Below are 24,080 nucleotides of genomic sequence, written 5' to 3'. Positions count from 1 at the left end.
ACTTGTATAATTTATTCTGGTTGTGTTTATGTGTGTGCATATATATGCATATACATATACATACATGTAATATATACACCCACACACATATAACACTTCTTTTATCTCTCAAAGTAAAAATGCAAGTTATGAACTAACCACAGAACTCCTATATGACTAGTGTTCTGGCTAAGATCTTTAATCATATCTCTTCTCTCCTACCTCAATATGAGTTTGGCCATGCAGTTTCCTTCTTCTTTCCTTCCTTCCTTCCTTCCTTCCTTCCTTCCTTCCTTCCTTCCTTCCTTCCTTCCTTCCTTCCTCCCTCCCTCCCTTTCTTGCTCCTTCCCTCCCTCCCCCTCTCTCTTCTTTCTTTCTTTCTCTCTTCCTTTTCTTTTCTTTTTTTGGCAAGGTCTTTGCACTTATTGTTAACTAACTTGGAACCATCTTATCTCATACCTTCACATGAGCCTCTGCCTAAGTCCTATTCTTCCTTTAATTGTCAGTTCAGATGCAACATCTTTGGTGGTGATATTCTAAGCTAGATTTCTAAGTGAGCTCAGTCCTCTCCACTTCCAGATTGTCTATACTTTCTACCCTTCCTTCAGAGCACTGCCACATTTCAATGCTAGCGGGGTTTTTTGATTAATGATGATTTTCCCCATGGAATTCTAACTCATTAGGGAAATGGTGATGCTTGTTTTAATTCAGAGTTGTATCCTTTGTGATACAGAAGATACCAAGTGTATCTGGGCACCCAGTGGCACACATCTATAATCCTAGCTACTCATGAGAGTGAGAGCTGAGGATTGCAGTTTGAAGCCAGCTTGGGCAGGAAAGTCTGTAAGACTTTTATCTCCAATTAATCACATCAAAAGTCCAAAGTGGTGCAGTAGCTCAAATGGTAGAGTGCTATCCTTGAGCAAAAAGAATCCAGGGATAGCACATAGGCCCAGAATTCAAATCCCAGGACTGGGGGTGGGGTGGGGGGAGCGCATTGCAGGGGGCGGGGAGGTACCAAGTATATTTGCTGAGTAAATGAAATTAGTTCCCCAAATGAGAACACTAGAGAAGGAGATCATTTTTTCAGGATTTACATTTAAGGATTTGCCAGATTTAGTGTGCTGTCTGACTAGGAGCTCAAATTTAAGCTGTCTTTATGACTCCTACCTCCTATAGGCCTCATTCAGTAGCAAACACCAATAATTGTATCCAAAAGAGGCATTGGAATTATTTACATACATACTGTCCTCTGGAGAAGAAACAATTACTATATTCAAGGAAAGTATCAACCAGAAGTAAATGAGAGATGGCCACATGAAGTCAAGTACTTTTTCTAGGCATCCACCTTAGTTGACATACAGTACTTGGAATGACCACCACATATAATTTTTTTAAAAAAAATCTATGAAAAATCCACTACTGCACTGGTGCATGAATACTCAGTAGCAAATAATTCAAGATATATAGCAATGTGCAGCCATGTATTTCAAATTAGAATTGAGCTCATTGAAGGTAAAATTAGATGCTAACGTATTTAAAGTCAAGACACAATTTTTCCTTCTGTTTGCCCAAAGTCATGGAAACAATTGCTCCATGAACTGAAACAAAAGTTTCCAGGCTAAAAGACAGCAACTGTTATGCTATTGCATAAAATCTTTAGGTCACTATGTTTTCACTAACACCAAAAACAAAAATTAGAATGATATCTCCGCTCAAAATTCTTTTTCCTTCCTTCCTTCCTTCCTTCCTTCCTTCCTTCCTTCCTTCCTTCCTCCCTTCCTTTCTTTCCATTTTTGAAATTTCTATTCCCTTTCTTGCTAGGTAAGTTTTCTGCTACTAATATACATTCTGCAATGTGGAATGTACTATCTACCAACTTCACCTATCTGTCAAAAAATTAAATTACACTAAATAATTTTCAGGTTTCAATCCATGGTAATAAAATTACTATAAATAAAGACAACCACAGGAGGGTTGGGTGGGGGAGCAGGGGGGAGGATGGGAAGAGATGGGGAAACAAAGGAGGAGGCGACAATGCTTGGTGAGAAATGTACTCATTATCTTGCTCATGTAATTGTAACCCCTCTGTACAGTATTTTCACAATAAAAAAAAAAGACAATCACTTTTGGAAAACCTTGATTCAACTTACCTTTACTTTCTCAACAACAGATAACCATAAGAAATGCTTAAGAGTTTTTTAATAACTTTATTTTACTCTCAATATATTTTCAAAGAACAGGTACAGGCTGAAATCAAGAGACAGAAAATCCAAGGCAAGAATTCCAATCTAATGTGCTAATGTGAAGGTTTGTTATTTCCCCTTTAAAAGAAATTGAAAATGGATCCAGGTAATTTGAGGAGATGGGAGGGTTAGGACAGATCAGGGAGAATGAAGGAAGCTGACCAAGATGCATTGTACTTATAAATAGACAGGTTGAATTGAGACTCCTTTGTATACTTACTTAACATAATGTAAAAATATTAAAAGAAATTGATACCAACCATTCCCAGGGCTCTTCCTATGTAATAGTATCAAGTTAAGTGTCCTCCACTGGGAATATAACCTGGGGAACCACTATGTAGCAGCTTCATTCATTTTCTATGATTGAGAAATCAAAGGCCCCCCATCCTTACATTAGAAAGTAGAGGAAAGAGTTGCTACCAATGTATGGATAAGGAAGGAAAAACAATTCTAATGCTTCTAGAAAATGAACTTCAGTGGTCAAAAGAAACGATAAGCCTATCTAGCTAAACGATAGAATTCTCATCTACTGTTAATAAGGTGAAGTTATCATTGTAACAGGAAAGGGCTGGGAAGTCCTTGTCCTGTCATTAATCAAAGAAATCAACAGAGAAGCACTTAATAAATAGGATCTCTTATCTAAAATACAGGAAAAAGGAAGCTGCTAGTTCCTGAGAACTGCCTTCACCTACCAGTGAAGAAGCTGAATACAATAGTGATCTCTTCAGTGCTGTTCCAGGGCAAAGAAAGTAAAGTACTTCCACATATGGACTTCATAAAACTTGGCTATATGTGGAATCTGTTATTAAAAGTGCACAATTGCTAGCAAAATTTTTTAATCGTGTGTTAAGAATTCAGGTACTTTTTTTCTGCATTGGCTGTTTTAGTATTCACGTCTCCTGTACTGCTTTCTTTTTATTTCAAATATGAAAAATTTTATTGCTCCATGATCTGTATGAATTCCACTATGTATTTTCTTTTTTATGTTTATTGTAGAGATGATGTACAAAGAGGTTATAGTTATATAAGTGAGGTAATGAGCATATTTCTTTTTGAAGTGTCTCCTCTTCCTTCATTTTTCTAGCATTTTTCCCAACCCGCTTTCCCCCCAGAAGTTTATAGTTCATTATCAGCATAGTGTCTAGTGAATATCACTGCTGCATTTGTTAATCCTTTTACCATTTCTGTGCTCCCTCTTACACTCCCCAAAACATATAAACCTACATATAAGACAAAGGGTAGAGAAATAAAAAACAGTGACAAAGGAACACACACACACACACACACACACACACACACACATACATGAAGCAAAATAACATAAAACTCCTTGTTTCCATTTCCTGGAGTTCATTTCTATACACATCATTTTATATGATCATATGTCCATACCTACTGAACCTTTGTGATCCTCTCCTAAGAATATCTTCCTTTGGTCTCATTGTGTTAATGTCTAAACAAGGCCACACTAAAGCTACCAGCACAGCCATGTACATTACAGCACTGTTTACCATAGCCAACATGTGGAAGGAATCAACCCAGATATCCCTTAGCAAACAAATAGATCAAGAAAATGTGGTATACGGGGCTGGGAAGGTGGCTCAGTGGTAGAGCGCTTGCCTTGCATGCATGAGGTCCTGGGTTCAATTCCTCAGCACCACAGAAGCAAAAAGAAAAAAGCCAGAAGCAGTGCTGTGGCTCAAGCGGTAGAGCGCTAGCCTTGAGCTGAAGAGCTGAGGGACAGCGCCCAGGCCCAGAGTTCAGGCCCCACAACCAGACCCCCCCCCAAAATGTGGTATACATACACAATGGATTGTATACTTCTGTCAGAAATAATGATATTGTACCATTCATAAGGAAATGGAAAGACTTGGAAAAAAATTATATTAAGTGAAGTAAGTCAGAGCCAAAGAAACATAGGCTGCATGGTTTCCTTCATTTGTTGCAACTAGAAAGTGCCTATAAATCTACTGGATGGTAAAAGACAAAAACAATACACTTGGACTAGATAGCCATCCTGTACTGCTTTCTAGTAAGTTAAGAATGAAACAGGAGACAGATACAGAATTGAGAAATGCAAGAGAAATAACACTATACAACAAAAATGAATAATGTACCTAAATTCCCCTTTGTTATTAACAGGCAAGGAAATAGCAATGCTTCATTTTATTCTTATTACCTAACGCTTCACACTTGCAAAAGGATTTTACAGTTGTTTTTATGTTATTTCTCAATATATTTTGACAGAGGTTTAGAAACTCTGTTAGTACACTTAACATAATTTCTTTTTTTATGTTTTTATTGTAAAGATACTGTACAGAGGGGTAACATTTACATGAGTAAGGTAATGAGTACATTTCCTATCAAGCATTGTTACCCCCTCCTTTGTTTTTCCCCTCCTATTCCTTCCCTCCCTCCCCAGCTCCTACTCCCCTCCTGAAGTTGTAAAGTTCCTTTTCAACATAATGTAATGTCTTGTACATCTCATTGTTACAATGGGTCCACCTGTATCCTTGTTTCAGCATTTTGTTATTTCTGTTCCCCTCCTAAACATCATTTCTATAATGCTATATCAGATGCTTCTTCCAAAAAGGAAGGTACAATGGAGAAGAGAAAGAGGGAGTGAATGCAATCAAGAATTCACAAATTAAGAAGAGGGAAAGGGTGGATTAGGGAGGGATGGGTGAAAATGTTGACAGTGGTGATATTGATCAAGAAGCAGTATTGTATTCACAAACTGTTTTATTAAATGGCAACTTCTTTGTGGAACTCTTAAAGTTAATAAAAAATTATGAAGTCTGGACCAGTGTGCTACCAAGATAGCCTTTTCAGTTACAATAATTGTTCCCTTTGTTGTTTAGATAAAACACACTACAGGTTGGTTGACGATGTGTGTGCTGGCGATCCAACCCAGAGCCTTGTGTATACTAGATAAACACTTTGTTACTGAGCTACCTTCTCAACCATTGAGTTTTTTAAATTAAGATTATATGGACACAATTACTCCCCCATTGTATTCAATGTTATTTTTTCTCTATATACAGTCTTATTTAAAATATTTGTTGTAACACCATACTTAATCCTTTACATGAGCAAAGATCACCTCCCTTCAGAAACCTCACAAAAACTCTAAGTATACTCCTTCTAAAGTGTTTCCAAAATCATTTTCCTTCATTATACAATGTGTACAAATACTGTAGCTCCCTTGTGAGGGAAATCCATGTGTTTCTGCCTGTGGAATATTATCTTTGAAATAGATGTTTACCTATGAGACTCATCGAGAGACATTTGCTCATGATAAGTCTGTAGAGTATTCTAAGGTTCAGCATAACCAATCTCAGGTGTTAGGAGATTGCTAGTCAACTTTTGCATGAAAACAGTCATTCAATAAATAAGCAGACCTCAAGCTAGGAAGACTGTCTCTCTTTCCTTTGCCTGTCATTTTTACCTCCTTGTCAAATTAGCTTAGCACTTCTGAATGATGTTTGATGGTTAACCTCTCTCTGAGCAAGGTTTAAACTGAACACAAGACTTTCTATAGGCATTGTTCATAATGCTTTAATCAGTCTTTTGGCCTTTACTGTAGGATTTCAATAAATAGCTAATTGGTTGCAACATTAGCTATTTGGAAAAGTAGGTAGATTTGTCAATGACTACCATTTATTAGTTGTGTTTACAATCTTCCTGTTCCTATGTTCTTCCTACTTTTCTCTTGGAGATCTTTTGTCCTCTTTCCCTTCTTCCATGGATCACTTTATGTAGGTTTTCCAAATTGATCAATTATCAAATAATTGATTCTTTAGTTTTATTTTAGCTCTATTTTCTGAAAAATCTTTAAGATACAACTTGATTATTCACTTAGGTATTTAAATCACTATAGATGGTATGTTCATCAAACAGAGAATAAAACATTTTAAGATATCTTTTTTTTTTTTGGTCCGGTCATGGGGCCTGAACTCTGGGCCTGGGCACTGTCCCTCAACTCTTCAGCTCAATACTAGAGCTCTACCACTTGAGCCACAGTGCCACTTCCGGCTTTTTTCTTTTTGCTTATGTGGTGCTGAGGAATCGAACCCAGGGCCTCAGGCATGCAAGGCAAGTGCTCTACCACTGAGCCACCTTCCCAGCCCCATTTTAAGGTATCTTTAACTTATTTTTTTCTATCTTCCCCTTCTTAATCTCACTGTGTGGATTTCTCTACTCCTTCACTGCAGGCATGGATAGTGGCATCCAGGGAGTCCTCTTGATGCAGTGCCTAGACATTGTTACTTCAGGTTTTGCTGGGCTAAGCCAGCTCCTAAATGTATCATTTCAAGTACCACTTCACAAGTCTTTGCTCTTCTTCTGCTCTCATGTGCAAACTCATGTCCTGTTTCCATTATTTTAAAGATATTTCAGGGAAAAATCTTTTTAAAAAGAACAACAATCTGCCAAAATATAAAACTGCTTAAAAGACACATGCAGTGGGGAAAAAAAAAATCTAACTTTCAACTCTTGTTGGTTTTCAATGTATGGCTTTGATTTATGGATCAAAATTGCTCATTTATTATTTTATCTATACAGCTCTGGGCCATTTTGACAGTTAAAATTTAGTTTTATTGACCAGTGCAGCCACTGTGCCCATGAGGGGACTGGTGCACACAGCTTGCTGCACTTAGGAAACGATGATTTTTGATTCCATGACTGAGTCAGATTGGGAATCGTAACCGATAAAACACTAAGTTCCAAATCTGAGTGCCCAAGGCAAGAGGTTTGCTGTAAAACACAATCACCCTTTAAGGGGAGAAGGGGAGGAGGAAAATAGCTGAAAGTTTTGCAAGCACAATTTAAGGCAGCTGGGACAGACCACCAATATATCTGTTCATCCAAGCTGTGAAGTAGTGTAAGGAGTCAGCTCCCCAAGAACCCCATCCCCTCCAGACTATAGATTAATGAAGAAAAATACCTAAATATCAAAATAAATGTTCATTACAGAGTCAATGAACTATACAACCATTTTAATGTGAGAAAACTTAACAGTGCTAGTAAACAACCCTTCATTTTCCTATCAACAACACAAAAGTGAATGATTTGGGGGACCATCTTTAATCACCTTGTTCCTCCCCTATCCATTTCAATACATTCAGACACATAAACCAGCAGAGTTATTTTTAGGCCAGTATTATCAAGCCCATTCAACCACCAAACTGACCAGCTTTCTCATGCCATGTTAATTTAGGCTTTTACTCTAAATGCCCCCGACACATAAACAAAACTCTAAAAGCTAGCACAGCAATAAAATGTCTGATTTGATTAACCATATTATCAAATTCATCGAGAGAGCTGGTAGCCTTAGATAAATAGGAAAGTAAATAAACAATTGCACTTACTTGTGAGTATTTTCCATGTCTTCTTTTCGTCATCATAATATTGAACCAAATTGCTGGGTAGCCGGTCCGGTCCAGGAGGTAACCCTCCAACCAATAAGAGCATTTTCTTGTTAGAGCGAATTCTTCACCCAAAACAAAAAAAGGAGATGAATAACCACATTATTAGAGAGTCTTTTTAGTGGCAACAAAATCATAACCATCAAAAAGAATGTTCCTTGCTCGCAGATTTAGATTTCATTTTTTTCCTGTTTCTTCTCCCAATCATGTCTCAACAGTTCTTTTTTGAACCAAGCAGAAAAATGATTAGAAAAGCTGCATATCCCTCTACTTGTGGAATAATAAGCTCCTTTTATGCAATTTGTTAGAGGTTCATTCTAGAACGACCTTTTTCTTATATTATCCCTTTAAATCATCACTCTTTACAGCTGAATACACATGAAATGCTCTGGAGTTGTACTAAGGTTAAGCATTAAAGTTGCATGTCAAAAATCGTATTAGTCAAAATCATTATTATAAGCCATTCGCCACTCAAAGAACCTTGAAAAAATTAAGGTTAGGCAGAGTTTGTGAACCAACTCTTTAATCACCCAGGGAACTTCAAAGACCAGTTTGGTACAATTAGTAGCATGGGGCTAACTGAGGTGGGTTAACCAATTTGAACATGAATTTTTGGTTTGTGGAATTGAGCTTTGACTTCTGCCTCTATCCATCCACCCCGCCCCCCTCAACCACTCCGGCTCACCCTCCCCTCTGCTCTCCCCCTGTGCACCACTGGCGATACAGCAGCACCAATTGGTAAAAATGAGACTGTGATGTTGTTGTGAGCCTCCCCAGAGTGGAGCCCTGCCAATGCTTGCCACTGATCCAGCGGCATGAACCTGCTCAACTGTGCAAAGTCACTCTAATTCCCTCCCTCTGTTTTTCTACCTTCTCCCCCAGGGGGCAACCACTGAAAGGAGTGACTACCCACCCATCAAGAGCTGGCAATTCGCTGCTATTAACCGTGACTGTGATTCCCAGTCTGCCTGGCAGTTCCTGAGAACAGGCCCGCAATGTCTCATATGCAGTAAAAAGCTATAAGATGCACCCTGGCCAGCACATGCGACCTGATGGATGTACAATCCTCAGGAACAGTAATGGATTGAGCGCACTTGCCACTGAAGCAGGGAGAGGAGGCCCAGACCCCCACAAGGGGCCTGCTGATTTAACAGTCACTTTACATATAATTGAACTTTTCATTTACCTGAAAGGCTCAAGGTGGTGGCAGAAGAAACGGAACAACCGTAATTGAAGGGGGGAAAAAGTCAATAAATACGAAAGGGTTTCTCTTAAATATGATCACAACCCATAGTGGAGCTCTGAATCTACTACATATTCAGCCTGTTTTGATTCAAGGATGCTTGGCAAAACAGGCTCCATGGAGAAGCGTTGTTTGTTGATTAAGAACTTAACATTCAGAGAGTTAACTTCATACAGCTAATGACACTTCCATATGAAGGAAGGGAATGGGAGAATGCTTTTAATGAAATGCTGGTGTTGTTGAATGCATTGTGTATGTCTCAGGAGGAAAAATACCTTCTGAAACCAGGTTACAGATGTATCAATAGAGGGAGCTGTACTTATAGGGGAGTGACTAAGGAAATAGCAGCTGGCAACATTAATTTGGCCATCCTGAGGATATATAGTTGAATGGAAAAAAGGAAAACCCCAACAATATACATTTAATGAATTCTTGACCCATATGTCTTAGTGACTACTCATTGGCAAGCAAAAACAAAATATAGCAAAAATCTCTGTACATTGAGGATTTCAATAATTGGTTTTCTGAGACAGGTTGAGGAAAACCAATGCACTTTTTTTCTTTTTCTTTCTTTCTTTCTTTCTTTTTTTTTATTTGGTTCGGTGCTGTCACAGAGTTCTTCAGCTCAAGGTGAGCGCTCTACCACTTGAGCCATGGTGCCATTTCTAGTTTTGTGGTGGTTAATTGGAGATAAGAATCTCACAGACTTTCCTGCCCAGGTTGGCTTTGAACCGTAGTCCTCAGATCTCAGCCTCCTCAGTAACTAGGATTATAGGCGTGAACCACTGGTACCCGGCTAGCACTCCTTTTTTATTTACATACAGTATACATACAATTCATGGGCCATATAATTTTGTAAATATGTAGTCACAGAGCTAATATATAGGGTTATTTTTTCACGTGCTTTTTGCACAAATAACCAAATACTGTATTTGTACAAAAAAAAGTCAAGATGAAAGTAGATTGTTCTTTTAGATGTCCATAATTTAACACTTGTAGACAGAGCTATTCAAAATGAAAGACATGATCCTGTGGTGATCCTTGCATTGTATACATCTGTACTGCCAGATTGCAGATAGGAGAAGGTAGACCAATATTGATGGGGATAAATATAGAGTGGAGGACTTACTGAAATTGTGCTTGTGAGAAAAGCAACATAGCAATAATAAGTCTCTGTTTTAATGAATACATACACTGCTTAAAAATGTGTTTCATGAATTACAAAAGGAGATAAATGGATGGCTCAGATATATTTGTAAAGCCATTTCATTTCATTCGCTGATAAAACCAACTTCCCAGGATCAATCTCAATGGCTATTTTCCACTCTGACTTAGATAGGCCATCTCTGTGGGTAAGTAAAGGATCTAGAGTCATTGTGCTCTCTGTCCAAAGAGCCAACCATTTCCATCTGTCCTCTAAGAACTGGACTGAGATTTTCAATACATAAACCACTGAACAGTTGGCAAATGGTTTCAGCCTCCATCCGTGCCAACAATGACATGATTCAGGGCTAGCTAGCCAGCAGCACTGAAAGACTTCACATAACTAAGTCAAATTTCTAAGCCATCTACAGGCTCCATAGAAGAAAATTACATGGAGGAATAGGAAAACACACCCACTCTCACTAGAATGTGTTTTCTACTGAGGAACAGTGCTGTGAATATATTATGTGTGACCCTCTTAGTCAGTGAAGACACATTTCAAATCTTTTCCATTGTTATATTTATGTCATTATTCATTCAAATTTATGGCACTGTATTTGGAGTATTTTGTCACTAAGGCTTGTGCTATTCAATTTTCTAGTCCAGCATCAATATTATTTAATTCTAAATAAGGTTTAAATTTCTATTTTGTGGTCAACCACGTAGAAGACAAAACTGGGATGAAGCTCTTGACAAATTGCATGACACAGAGAAATAACACATAAACTAGCTAAATACATTTGAGTGGGCTTCTCACCAAATTTTAGAGGGTTTTGACTGTCGGAACTGCCAATTGTCTAACTCTGCATTTTATAAAAAGGTGAGAAAAGCCGGGCGCTGGTGGCTCACGCTGGTAATCCTACCTACTCAGGAGACTGATGTCTGAGGATCTCGGTTCAAAGCCAGCCCCAGCAGGAATGTCCATAAGACTCTTATCTCCAATAAACCACTCAAAAACCAGAAGTGGTGCTGTGGCTTAAGCAGTAGAGTGCTCGCCTTGAGCTGAAGAGCTGAGGGACAGCACCCAGGCCCAGTGTTCAAGCCCCATGACAGACCAAAAAAAGAAAAAAGAAAAAAAAAAGAGGTGAGAAAGAAAGCACATACTTGTGAACTATATAAAATGAGGAAACTTTCGGGAATCAAATAAAGGGATCTAAGAGAGATTACTCCACATTTTTTATTGCTTAAGAATAAATGAGAAAACCCATCCCATATTTTACTATGATAAAAATGCAGTGTCAACTATTCAATTATTCCTACAAAGTAATACATGTGAATAATTCTATGGAAAAGCTTTCATTCTTTTCACAATGTGCAATTATAATAGCAACAATGACATTAATGACAGATAGAAATGAATGTGTATTGGGTATTGAGTCCTTGATTATCATGCTATTTATTTGATGTATGTGAACCTCAAGTTGTAAACTCCAGGAATAAAAGAAAAATATGAATTGGAAAAATAAAATCAAGACAATCTGAACTAACTGTTCTGAAGGAGGTTTCAATTATTCTTGTCCAAATAATTCCAGCAACACTTTACAGGTTTCACTTTAGATTAGGTAACATCTAAACATGTAGTCTCTTTGCAATAATTAGAGTGCCTTTATTGATACAGTGGTATGTTGTTTTTTCAGATACTCTTTACATAGGAAACCAATTTAGCCAAAATTAATATGTTCACTTCACAGCTTTTATTCTTTAACAATTACTCCATTCATTCCTCTGCTTAACTCCAGTAGAACAAAGTAATGTGTTTAAAAATGAGAAAATTAAACAAAAGCTGAGTGTATCAGGATTAACAATACTATTGGGATGGCTTGGAGTTCTTGGAGTCTTACATCCCTCAAACCTTTTTAATCTTATGAGTTAAAAAGGCAATGGAATTTGAAGGTCTCCTTTGTTCCAGCTCAGTAGTTGCCCAACATTTACCATGTGTCACATTCGGGTGTGCGTGCCTGTGCTAACATGCATACCTACTCTGGTTCCTGGGATGAATGATTGAAGGATGACCTAAAACTTGGGGCTGTAAACAAATTTGTCTTCATACTGGTGTTCTAAGTATGGTAAAGTCTCATTTATTTTTATTTCAGTGGTCTGGAACTTGCATAATTGGGAAACAGGCCAGATAAAGTTTATCCTTTCCATGACACATGAAAAAAAGTTTTTGTTCACCAGGCTGAAAGAAGAGTTTTAACCTATTTAGGAAATCAGCAAGTCTATAGGTACAGTAGGGCTAGGCTACCTATGTGCATTTGGATAAAATATGTACAAATTAAGCAAATGTGCATACAAGTTTTTCTAAGTATACAAATGTGAGACAGATATGCAAATGTATATAAAACATGTACAAAATTCAGTATAGATTATAAATAATTTTCATTCATTTATATAAAAAAGGTATTCTGCAATGCTCTAAGAAACAGTAAATCCCAACATTTGAAGGAAACTTTGAGGCAATCTAGTTCAGCAATTTCCAAGACGACAAGTTACCAGGTTTATCTGAGGGGATTTTAAAGATCAGATTCTTAATAGAAATGATCACTTCTCAACTCTCACAGATGATGACTCCATGGGGTGAGGGGTCTTAAAATCCAGTTCTGTTTCACAATGTGAGCCACTGACTTGGTTGAGCAGTTCTCTGAATAATCAATCAGAGACATCTTTTTTTTTTTAACATTTTAATAAGTAATTGTCATTACTTAATTATTAATATGAACAGTATCAATGTTATTTACTTCCTTACTAATATTAATAATGAAATAGACCTCACTTTTTCAAACTCATTCATTAGGTATATTTTTCTCCTCATGCTGAGCTGAGCAACCAATCTAAATCTTCTCAAGAAAAAGCCTTTGTAGTGTGCACAAATTCAAAGAGAATTGCTAAATGGTTTCTCCTCTCCATATTGGAATTTCCCATTTCTTTCTAGAAAAGCTTCCATTTTCTTTCCCATGCTAGTCACCTCTTTTGAATATTCTCTTGGCCATCATAGTTTCCTTTAACTTATATACAACGTAAAAAGTGTGATGTGAAAAACAACAAACATGCCTTTTCTTAAAAAGCCTTCTGAAATAACAAGACTTACTAGCCATAACTCAGTGCTGAGTGCCTACTCAGTTTTTAACTGAAAACAAATACAGATTTTTTTAAAGCAAATATTGTCAGTCATCAGTGGCTCACATCTCTCATCCTAGCTACTCAGGAGATTGAGATCTGGAGGATCTGAGTTCAAAACCATCTTAGGCAACAAAGTCTGAGACATCATCTCCAACTCATTAGCAAAATGTCAAACTATAGGTATACCCCAAGTGGTAGAACACCAGCCAAGAGTATAAAAGTCGAGGGTACAGTCCTGATACAGGTAAATAAAAAAGTGAAAAATCAAGCAAAGCTTTCAATCCAAGTTTTCCAGCTCTGTACCTGCCCAAATTAAAAGATTACCCATTGCTATCTATTTATGATTGCTTATTTTAAGGTTTTTATGGCTGCTTTTGACTTACACATTTGGCTGCAATTTATTCATTATTAGTACCTACTATGTTCCAGGTACTAGCCTAAAGACTAGTGGGTAGCACAAGGAGGAAATTCCCTGTTCTGAATGGTACTGATTTCCATCCACTTGGGTACATCATTGCATCTTCATGATTCCTAACTAAAGCAGATTGCCCAGTTCCTTAGGGCAACCACAGCTATTGTAGGAAGCTCTTTTCCCTCTTTTGTGATCATGCTCTGCTAGCCTCTTTTCCTTCTTTAACATCACTTACAAAGTAGGGACAGCAACAGACTGAAGACACATACATTAAAGAAGCTTCTTTAATTTTTTAGGATTAAATGAAATAACGTATATTAAACATTCAAAATAGTACAAAATAAATGCTAGCTCCCATCAGTATCAATAGTTATCATCAGTGAAACCATTCCATTTTTATTACTTAGAAGTATTAAAGGGTTGCAATGCCATTGTTTAGATTCTTCATTACTCTAATATCTTCTTTCTGAAATGATACTAAATCACTGAGATTTTTTTACTTTGTGTTTCCTTACAAATATCTTTAATCATGATCTATGGATGTAATTTTGAAATGAAATTTTGAGAGTAAAATGAAGTTTTAAAGAAGGGACATAGAGGTGAGTAGTCAATCTTTCAAAACCAACTTAATTTCAAGTCACGAGTTAACTCCTTTGTTTTAAGTCTTCTTCCTACCAGGACTTATCTTTGTGTCCCAGGATTGAGTCTTTGTCTCAGTTGCCTCATCTATAAAAGATGAATCATTATAACTTCTTACAACCATGTTTCAAAGTGAAAATGAAGTCATTAAAGTGTAATGGGAAAGTGTACAGTTTCTACTTGCAACCAAAATCACCTCCTGGAGCCAGACATACCCTACTGGCAATTAAAGATGCTTTCTGCTATGGAGACCTTGTACAGTTAGTCTCTCTACTCCATGGAGAGAGAAAAGAAATTAATGCTTTCAGCATAATCCTCTAGAGAGAGGCTGGAGAAGATCAGAAGTCATGACACTTTCCCTTGACCTTCCAATCTCAGTGGACTTGACTAAACACAAGATATCCACAGATTTTATAAAAGGCAGTTCCACCTCTGTAGGATAGCAGTGTGAGAGTAGCCTGGAGGATAGACAAGGACAGGAAAACACAAGTGCTCAGAAATTCATAGACATGAAAATGGTTGTCTCAATCTACCCAGGAGACTAGAACAAAAACACCACAGACTGGTTGGCTTAACCAATTTATCTCCTTGTTGGAATTTGGAAAGTACTAGATTATTTCCTGCTTAGAGCCAGCTTTCGGTTTACGTTCTCACATGGTGGGAGAGATTGTGAGAAGAAAAAGCAAGATCTTTCTTGTCGCTTCTTATGAAGACCCTAATCCCAGCAGGGGTTCAGCTTTGTGACCTAATTATCTCCCACAGACTCTATTTATTTATTTTAATTGTTAAAAGTGATATACAAAGGGTTATAATTATATAAGTCATAAAGAGTGCATTTCTTTTTGGACAATGTCATCCCTTTCTTCACTCTCCTCTAGTTTTTCCCTCTCATCTCCACCTACAATTTGTACAGTTCATTGTCAACATAGTGCATAGACTATTTTTAAAGGGACTCTAGAGTTTCACATTTGAATTTTTGAGGGGCTGGTAATACTTTTAGTCAACAGCAATGGATTTTGGATTTCTATAGACCATATGATTGGAAAGATTTATAGCACTTTTATAGCTCTTTACCAAATAGAAAGCATCTCGCTCATATCTGGGTTACATATGAAAAATATGGTGTAGTTCTCATAGTAATTAATTGATAAATGACAGTAATTCTTATTATGCAGAATTATTAACCTTATAAAGCACTCACTTGAAAACAGTCTTTGGAGTTTTGAAATTTTTATTACTTAGATGCCTTTCAGATACCATATGTTACCATATGTTTATAAATAGAACGTTTACTAAATAAGCAAGTTAAACAAACAAACAACCATTGAGCTTCTGAACCATGGTATTGACCCAGAGCCTATTCATAAATTCAATCTACTCACTCTCTTTGCTGCCAATTTGCTCCATTAAGGTGGTTAGGTAATCACCAAACTTTAAAGTACATAAGTCCCTCGGTCCTCTTCTTATAAAACTTCAAAGAATTTTCAACTGCCTATCATGCATAAAATACATATTCCCCATATTATAACCAGCCTTTTCTTTCTCTTTTCCTCTCATGCAGATAATGCTTGCCTTGCTTGAAATTTATTTCACCTACAAAAGCATCAAGATTAAGAAAAAAAGGTTTGCTTTTTTTTTTTTTTGAAAGAAGAACATGAGATGGGAATTGCTAAGACCTTGAGGAAAAAGTCAGCAAAGGAGGATCTGAGTTCTTGGCCAAGAGAGGGTTTTCCATAGTCAGCTAACCTTCCCGAAACTTCCAGCCATCATGGTACCCAGAGGTCCCCAAAGGAAAGCTGCTACCTTTTTCTTAAAATTTTCCCGAGAAGTAAACTCCCTTGAGAATTTGTTCCAGCTGATTTGCTGTTGTACTTAGGTTTCTTTATCATAGCTGTTCTTGGTAATTACACAGTAGCTTTCATGGGAAGAGCCTTTAAATAGACCTGATAATGCCTCTCTGAGGTAGGTAAACACAAAGTATCATTATCCCCATTTAACAGATGAAAGACTAGAGGAAAGAGGACTAGGGCACCTTTTCCAGTGCCTAAGGATGAGTTTTATTTTCTCCATTCCACACAGGAATATGTCTAGGGTTTTTTCACAGGACTCTGCTGTGACTCTCAGGTGTTAGTGTCATCATCTTCCTCTCCTATGATTCTGGCTGTGTCGAAAATGATGGCTGATAGGCAATATCTAGTTTTCTTAAGATGGCAGTCACGCTGAAATGTATTTGATTATATCACAATGGCAACTTTTCTGATCTCACAGAAGTGGCTTAGCACATAGTAAATGCTCAAAAGGGCTCACCGTATGAACAAAACAACGATGTGGAAAAGAACAAACAAATGGCAAGGGCAATAGTCACTTGCAAGCTCACTCTCTGGGAGTATGTCACAGAGAGTATCCTTTATTTCCGCCTGCTCGAAGAGCAAGTCAGCTTGAACCTGGAATATCTTCCAGTGGCCATGTAAAAGGCGTGGACCTCCGTTTAATGTTATTGGAAGGTGATAGGTCTCTTTAAGAAGTGAAGTCTAAGGAATCATTTTAGGTCACTGGAAGTTTACCCACTTAGGGCATTGCGGGATGCTGCCCTTTTCCTCTCTTTTACAAACTGCCCTGAGGTGATTGACTTCTACCTTATATTGCTGATCAGGATGTACTGCCTTACCACAGGGCCCTGGGGCCAGCTGACCATGGACTGGACCCTTTGTGTTCACTACTTCCAAATGGAACCTGCTACCTTTATTCTGCACTGTCCCTAATGGCTGCATTTTTTTGTGTGTGTTCTGACTTGAACATGACCAAAGAATTTGCTTTTCATTGATCCCATCTTTGCCTTTCCCTTTATCTTTACATATCTATATTCTCCTACAAATGGAGCTGCCCATGATGGAAGGAAATGTTCATTAAACCTGAGTTACTAACAAAGCAGAGACCTTCAGGAATTTTACCATATCTGCATGCTATGATATTGTTTATTTCATTTTTATTTAAAATTTCATGCTTGAACAGGGCTTTTAAAAGATTATAGTTCATCTTTATTCTTCTATTTCTGCCTCCATAGTAGCTAGGATTATAGGTATCTACTACTAAGCCATACTAAATTGTCTTTTACTTTTCAGTAATGTTCAATTATAGTAATACACAATCTAACTGCTAAAATACATTTTTAAATGGTTTCTTAGGTGGCACATAAAATTATCTCACATGTTACCAGCCGCAGGTCATCCATATTTTGTGACAAAGTCTAACTCTGCCATCTGTATGTGTGGAGATGGGAAAACTGACATATTTAGGTTTGGTTGTTTGTGATTATTATTATTTTGTTTGTTTGTAGATCAGGTCTGACTACATAGCTTAAGCTGATTTCAAAGTTGTAGTCTTCCTGCCTCCATTTCCATAGTGCTATACTTGGCAAAGATCAACATCATTTTTGGCTGTGTCTTTATACCTCGCAAGTATAATTGACCATCTTCTTGTTCTTCTACTCCTAATTTAAGCTGCTGTAACTCACAGAGTTCTCCGTGAGTTTCTCATTCCAGAATATGACAGAGTCCTTCAGCATACAGATTAGACTGTTTGCTTTTGCTCCTGCTACATTCTTCTTTCAGACTCCAAATTTGTCAACTGGTCAATGACATCAGAGGCAGCTATAACAAAGAAGCCTAGCTAATCCAACCGAAATCAGAAATCATAAACTCAAGAGCCAGGGTGGTCTAGCTTATGATTGGCTGTGACATTTTACTGGACTCTATTTATTTTGGTCCTGTACCTCATGAGAGACAATGGTTCAACAAAATCATACTCGTTATATTTACCTTCTCTCTCACTTCCAGATTACGGTTTTATTTCGTAACTTGAAGCAGCTGCATGTTGTCTCTGCTTAATTATCTATATAATCTCTAATTCTAATACCTAATGCTTAGCACCTATTTTTCCCTGAAAAACATAAACTACAATGGAAATAGCATTTCATTAATCCTACCCCCCTTCCTGGAAGAAAGTCCTGCGGCAACTATTACCTCTCAGACCAAGCCTCCCATCTGGAATCAGGAGGCAGTCTCACAGCTCACTAGCTCACACATTTGCTACTGACTAGCTGGTGGGGACAACCATGGTTTGTGTGATAGCAAGAGGATCTTCTCCTTCACAAAAGATCCATTAAGTTCCATGTCACTTCATGGCAAAAGAAGACAAAGTATCATTCTTACCCTAAGAATGCATTTAAACACGGAACAAAACCCAGTATCAAGAGGACTCTGTGTCTCCTTGAAAACCAATCTCATGACTGAGACTTCTCTCTGTCTCTTTCCCTCTCATCTGTCTAGCTTTGGGAAGACATGCATGACCTCCCAAACTGAGGAAACAGTCTTACCTGCTGCACAAGAAAAAAAAGACATTTTAGACCTACAATCATAGAATGATAATGAAAATGTAAGTTCAGATGGATACAGCATATCCTACCAAGATGAATCTTAGATAGGACCATCAAAGTTCATCTTTGAATAAAATACCATTCCAAAGGAAGAAACTCAGCACTTCAAGAAGATGTTGAAAGAGACAACCATCAGGTCCCACAGTGTGACCTACAGCCCAGGTTTATCCAGGACTCTAAGTCCAGAGAGATTCCTCTCTGTGAAACTGAAGCTGACTCAGAGGAACCTGGAGCCAGCATTTTTCAGTTGGAGAAGCACTGCAGAGTCACTGAGTCACAGAGACAGCAAGAAAACTTGGTAAGTAACTAGATACATTATTCCAGGCTTTTCCTGGAATATCCTAGCAACAAATGACTATCTGCAAGAAAAAGAATTTCCTAGACCTTTTGTTTAGGGAAGGAATAATTCTGTGATGTTATCCTGGGGCTAAGATAAAGAAAGGAGCACTTCTTATGTTGGGGTGATCTTCAGCCAGGGAGTAAGGCAGGCAGACGCCCTGGTTATGAGCAGTGCAGACAATGAGGTGTGGCTTCTGGGATCCAGCTTAGGGACACTCCTACTGTGAAGGGTGAAATAGGAATCTCTTATCTTCCCCCTTTCTTCCCTTTCCCTCCTAGTAGGGGGCCAGTTCTTTCTGCTCTTTGCTGCTTCACCAACACAGGAAGGGTGACAGTGCCAAAGAGAACCCTAACTTCGGGGCTCCGAAGTAGGGGCCCTTCCTACATCCCCCCTCTGAAAGTACATTCAGAATCCTCTGAGACCCTGTCAGTCCATGGCAATATACTTTAAATCATCAGATCTTTAACATGCAGTAACTCATTAACCTGGGAAAGTTGACTGCATTCCTAAAGAGGAATTGGAGACAGGGTACCTGGTGGCTTGAATTATCTTGCAAATTCTTGACCGCAGTAGGTACCAGCTTTCATCATTAGACAATAGGTCTCCTAGAGACTAGTAATTCCAATAAAGTTCTCTAGGATTCATTTCTCTTTTTCTCATGTTAATTAATCAGATTTCCTCTTTGTAGCAAATCTTTCTTTCTTTGTAACAAATATTCCCAGAATTTATCCATCAATAAATTACTGTTAGTAGTTTTTCTTCTCTTCTTTCTTCTCTTCTCTACAGATGTAGCAAATAAAAACTGAAACCATTATTTTCATTCTGTGATTTCAATATAGTCTAAAATCCACTGATAACAGAATTTCCTGGGATTTTTATTAAATATGCAGGATCTTAGCATCACAATCCAGATCAATGTATTTAGATGGAGCTGAGGAAGATACATTATATAAAAATGTGATTGATTGGCAAGAGAATTGTTTTGTGCAGTATTGTCTGGAATTGAAGAAAAACAGCCTGCATTTTTTCCCATTTCCTATTTCTATATTACCAAAAGAGACATTATTATCTTAATATTTGGTCATGTGATTGTGCTAGTATAGAACTTATTTAAAAAAATAACACTTCACTTACTGCTCCTAGCCTGTTTCTTAGTTCCCTGTGTCCTCTTCTTGGCTATTGAGGTAAGATTCATTGTGATGTGTAGTGTATGTACCTTTAAGGAGGCATTAAGGTTAAATGAGGGCAAAAGAGTGGGGGAATAAACCAGCAGGATTGGTATCCTTGTAGGAAGAGGAAGAGACATGAGATGTGTTTCTACACAAACCCGGGGCAAAACCACATGAGCACCCAACCAGAAGGCATGAAAACTGGGAAAGGCTGCTCCTGAAGCCCGGGCTAGAGGCATGTTGGTCTTGAACTTGCAGCCTCCAATCACCCAGTCAGTGATGTTCTGTTGTGATATCCCAGGCAGACGAACACAGCTCTCTTTATTACAGCTGTCTGGTCATTAAGAGAGGGCCTGAAAAGGACCCAGGAATACCTCACTTTGGGAACTGACATTCTAGAAAGAGCCATTAGGGTGAAATGTATACAATTGCCCACACAATGGCTGTGTTTTAATGTTCCCTATCAACTGCACTCTGGATGGAGAATATGGAACATTTGGAGGCAGGCTCTTTATTTACTCCCCTTTTTGGTTCTCAGGGTCTGTTACCTATGCAGTAAGTAAATGTTAATGGACAACAATGGTGCAGAGGAGGAGAGAAGAACTAGGCGGCATAAGAACATGCGTAGTGATGCCAAGAGCTTTTGTGACACTCGTGAAGTAGACTTTATATTGCTACAGACATGAATTGCTTTCGACTTTCAGAATTTATTTGAAACAGCAGTCTGTACAAAAATTCTTTCTAGGATAAGATTATTCTTTCTAAGTCACAGAGACTGTGGCTTTCTAGAACTTGGACTATTCATTTGATTCCATTGACAGAAGGCTCCAAGGACTCCTTCTTGGTATGGAGGATGACATCAATTGCTACCTAGACTACTTGCTACTAGCCCAGTTGGCTTCTCCCTAATTTGGGAGAAATGTCAAGCCTTAAACGTATTTGAATGTATTGAAGGTAGTGTTTCTACTCTCTGTTTTCCCTAGGGACCTTTGAAATGTATCAGGATCCTAGGTGTTTTACAGCTAGAATTAGGTGTGTTCTCTATAGGTCTAAGACTCCTAGCAAGGGAAGAAGATAGCTTCCACAGACAAAATGCCCACAAAACAATAATAACTAAACTGAGTGATTTTAAGAGATTAACTGCTTTCTTAGCATCTATTGGCATCATGCTCCTAAAACAATAAAGATATTTCCTTTTGATTTACATCTTGTACCCTTTGAATTTACAGATAAAGAAATCCTCACTAAAATTCCTGCCACTTAGCACCAGAAGTTGGAATGGTGGCCCTGAGAGTCAGCTTTGTTATAGAATGGTGATATAATCCTTTTAACAGGAAGTGAAATTTGTTTGTTCCTAGTAATTCATTATCAAAATGGGCATTTTTCTGTCCAGAAGCATCATCATGAGGCCTTGAAATTGATCTGCTGATCATTCTCCACATCAAGGAACCCTAAGTCAAAGGAGTAAAATAACAAAGCTTAACCTGCTAAGGGTAGCCAGACTAATTTTGTTGTTGTTGTTGTTTAGAGCCTGAGATAGGTTGAGTCTCTGTGGAAAATTGAAAAGACACAGAAACACAAAGGCAAGATGAACCCACACAAGTCTTCTTCATGATGAATTTAGCTTTTCCATGTTAGAATCTGCCTTGGGGATCTGTGTGAACCCTTGCTGAATCTCAGCCATGGCAACAATCCTGTGCCCTGCTCTTTCCTGCTCTTCCCCCACAAGCACTTCCTCACCACTATTAACACAGATATTTATTTCTGTTTTTGCATATTACTGTTGTTTTTGTTTTTTCTTGTTTTGACATGTTTCTTATTTTGCAGTGGTTCTTCTGAGTTCCTACTGTCTTGGCAGTCAAACAATTCACCTGTTTCCTTAGAATTATTATTACATAGATATGGTTGGATCAACTACTTCTTATGTACCTTTAAGAACATGTGAATAAATAGCTTGAGTAATATTTATTTATTTATTTACTTTTTTTGTATGTGTGGATCCTAGGGCTTGAACTCTGACCCTGGGCACTGTCCTTGAGTTTTTCTGCTCAAAGTTAGCACTCTACCACTGGAGCCACAGCTCCACTTTTGGCTTTTTTGGCAGCTAATTGGAGATAAGCATTTCACAGACTGTCCTGCCCAGCATAGCTCTGAACTATTTTCAGATCTCAGCCTCCTGAGTAACTAAGATTACAGCCTGATGCCAAGCTGTGTAATAAAATAATTTTAAACAAGAGATTTATGTGTCCAAGTTCAAACTAACTTTTGAAAAATACAATGCCCATGTCAACAAAGCCAAAATAACCACACAAAGAAGAAACAACATAAATGTCAATCATAAATATTTTTCTCTGTCACATCCCACTTCAAGATTTTTATTACTCCTGTGCCTCATGTAAATTTACTTAGAAAAAATTTCACTATATATTTGCATGCATTTCCTTTATCTTGTTTTCAAAAGAGCACTTAGTTCTTGTGGAATATAGCCCCAGTTATGACTTAGAAACAATAAGGAACCTTTCTAAAAGTGCTTAAGAAATATTTCAATTCAAATAATAATATATAAAAACCGGGGCTGGAAATACAGTTCAGCTGGTAGAGCACCAGACAATAAATGAAAGTGCCAGGTACCAAGTTTGAGTCCTAGTCTCACACTCAAAAAAGAAGAAAAGAAAGGAGAAAAAGCCCAAATTAAGCAACTAATTAAAACAGCATGTGAGTGGACATTTCTATCTATGTATCATCTTCTTCTATCTGTCTGTCTCTCTATCTATCATCTATTGTCTATCTTAACCAGCACATTGAAAGATGCTCAGAAAGATTAGCAAGCAAGAAAAAGGAAAATGTGAGAAGATAGGAAAGACTTCTCTCCCAATATAATACTTATAATGAAAAAAGCAAACAAACAGGTTGGTGAGGTTGAAGCAATTGGAACCTCTTCCTCTGCTGGTGGAAATGCAAAATGGTGCAGCTGCTTTGGAAAACCATCTGGCAGTTCCTACAAAAGTTAACCATTTGTTTAATGCTAACTGAATTACCATCCGAGCCAGCAACTCTAGCAATTCTATTCATAGGTGTGTATACTCAAGAGAAATGAAAACATATGTCCAAAAGAAAATTAGTACATGGATGACCGTAACAGCATACTTCATAACAGCAAAAAATAGAAATAACCTGTGTCCATAGACGAATGGGTAAATAAAATTTGGGGTACTCATGTAGTGATTATTATTGAGACATGAAAGGAATGAAATACTGTTTTATGCTATTACGTGGATGAAACTTTAAATATTATAACTACATGAAAGAGGCAAATAAAAAAGATTGCAGATTGTATGATTCTTGCAAAAAAAAATATCCAGAACAGGCAAATCTAAGAAGGAGAACATCGATTAGTGCCTAGGGCTGGAAAGGGGAGATGATGTTGATGGTAGGAAAATGAGATTGCTAACAGGTATAGATTACTTTTTGTGGGGAGGGGTAATAGGTGATTAAAATGTCCTAAACTTAATAATAGTGATTGCTGCATTATATACTAAAACCATTGAAATACACACTATAAAAATGAAAGTTGTAGCTGGCAAAAAAATGCAAATGTATAAATTGCAAATGTATAAATTAGAATTCAATAAAACTGTTCAATGTGAATCTACCATAACTTTTCTAACTTTTCTGATTACTGACATGACCAAACAAAGAGACTGGGGAAGACTCCAGAACTCACGTGGAATCTGTAGATGACTCAAAGGTGGATTAAAATGAATGTAATGTGAACCATTAAAGTGGATAAAATGGAAAATGCTAGCAGAAGCATTATCACTGTCAGTACAGCACTGGGACTTGGGTTGAGGGAATGCAATCTAGAATA

At 37.6% G+C, this 24,080-nt stretch overlaps 1 protein-coding gene across 1 annotated transcript in view; it reads right to left on the bottom strand.

The window, feature by feature from the left end:
• Window positions 1-24,080, bottom strand: part of Klhl14 (kelch-like family member 14) — a 92,995-nt gene that overhangs the window by 55,753 nt on the left and 13,162 nt on the right. Inside the window, exon 3 of the mRNA XM_013014941.1 lies at window positions 7,595-7,716. Within this exon, the coding sequence (XP_012870395.1) occupies window positions 7,595-7,716 (122 nt within the window). The remainder of the gene's footprint in view (window positions 1-7,594; window positions 7,717-24,080) is intronic.

This window comes from Dipodomys ordii, unplaced genomic scaffold, assembly GCF_000151885.1.
Source record: "Dipodomys ordii isolate 6190 unplaced genomic scaffold, Dord_2.0 Scaffold25, whole genome shotgun sequence".
Lineage (NCBI taxonomy): Eukaryota > Metazoa > Chordata > Mammalia > Rodentia > Heteromyidae > Dipodomys > Dipodomys ordii.
This window is presented reverse-complemented; position numbering and strand designations above follow the sequence as displayed.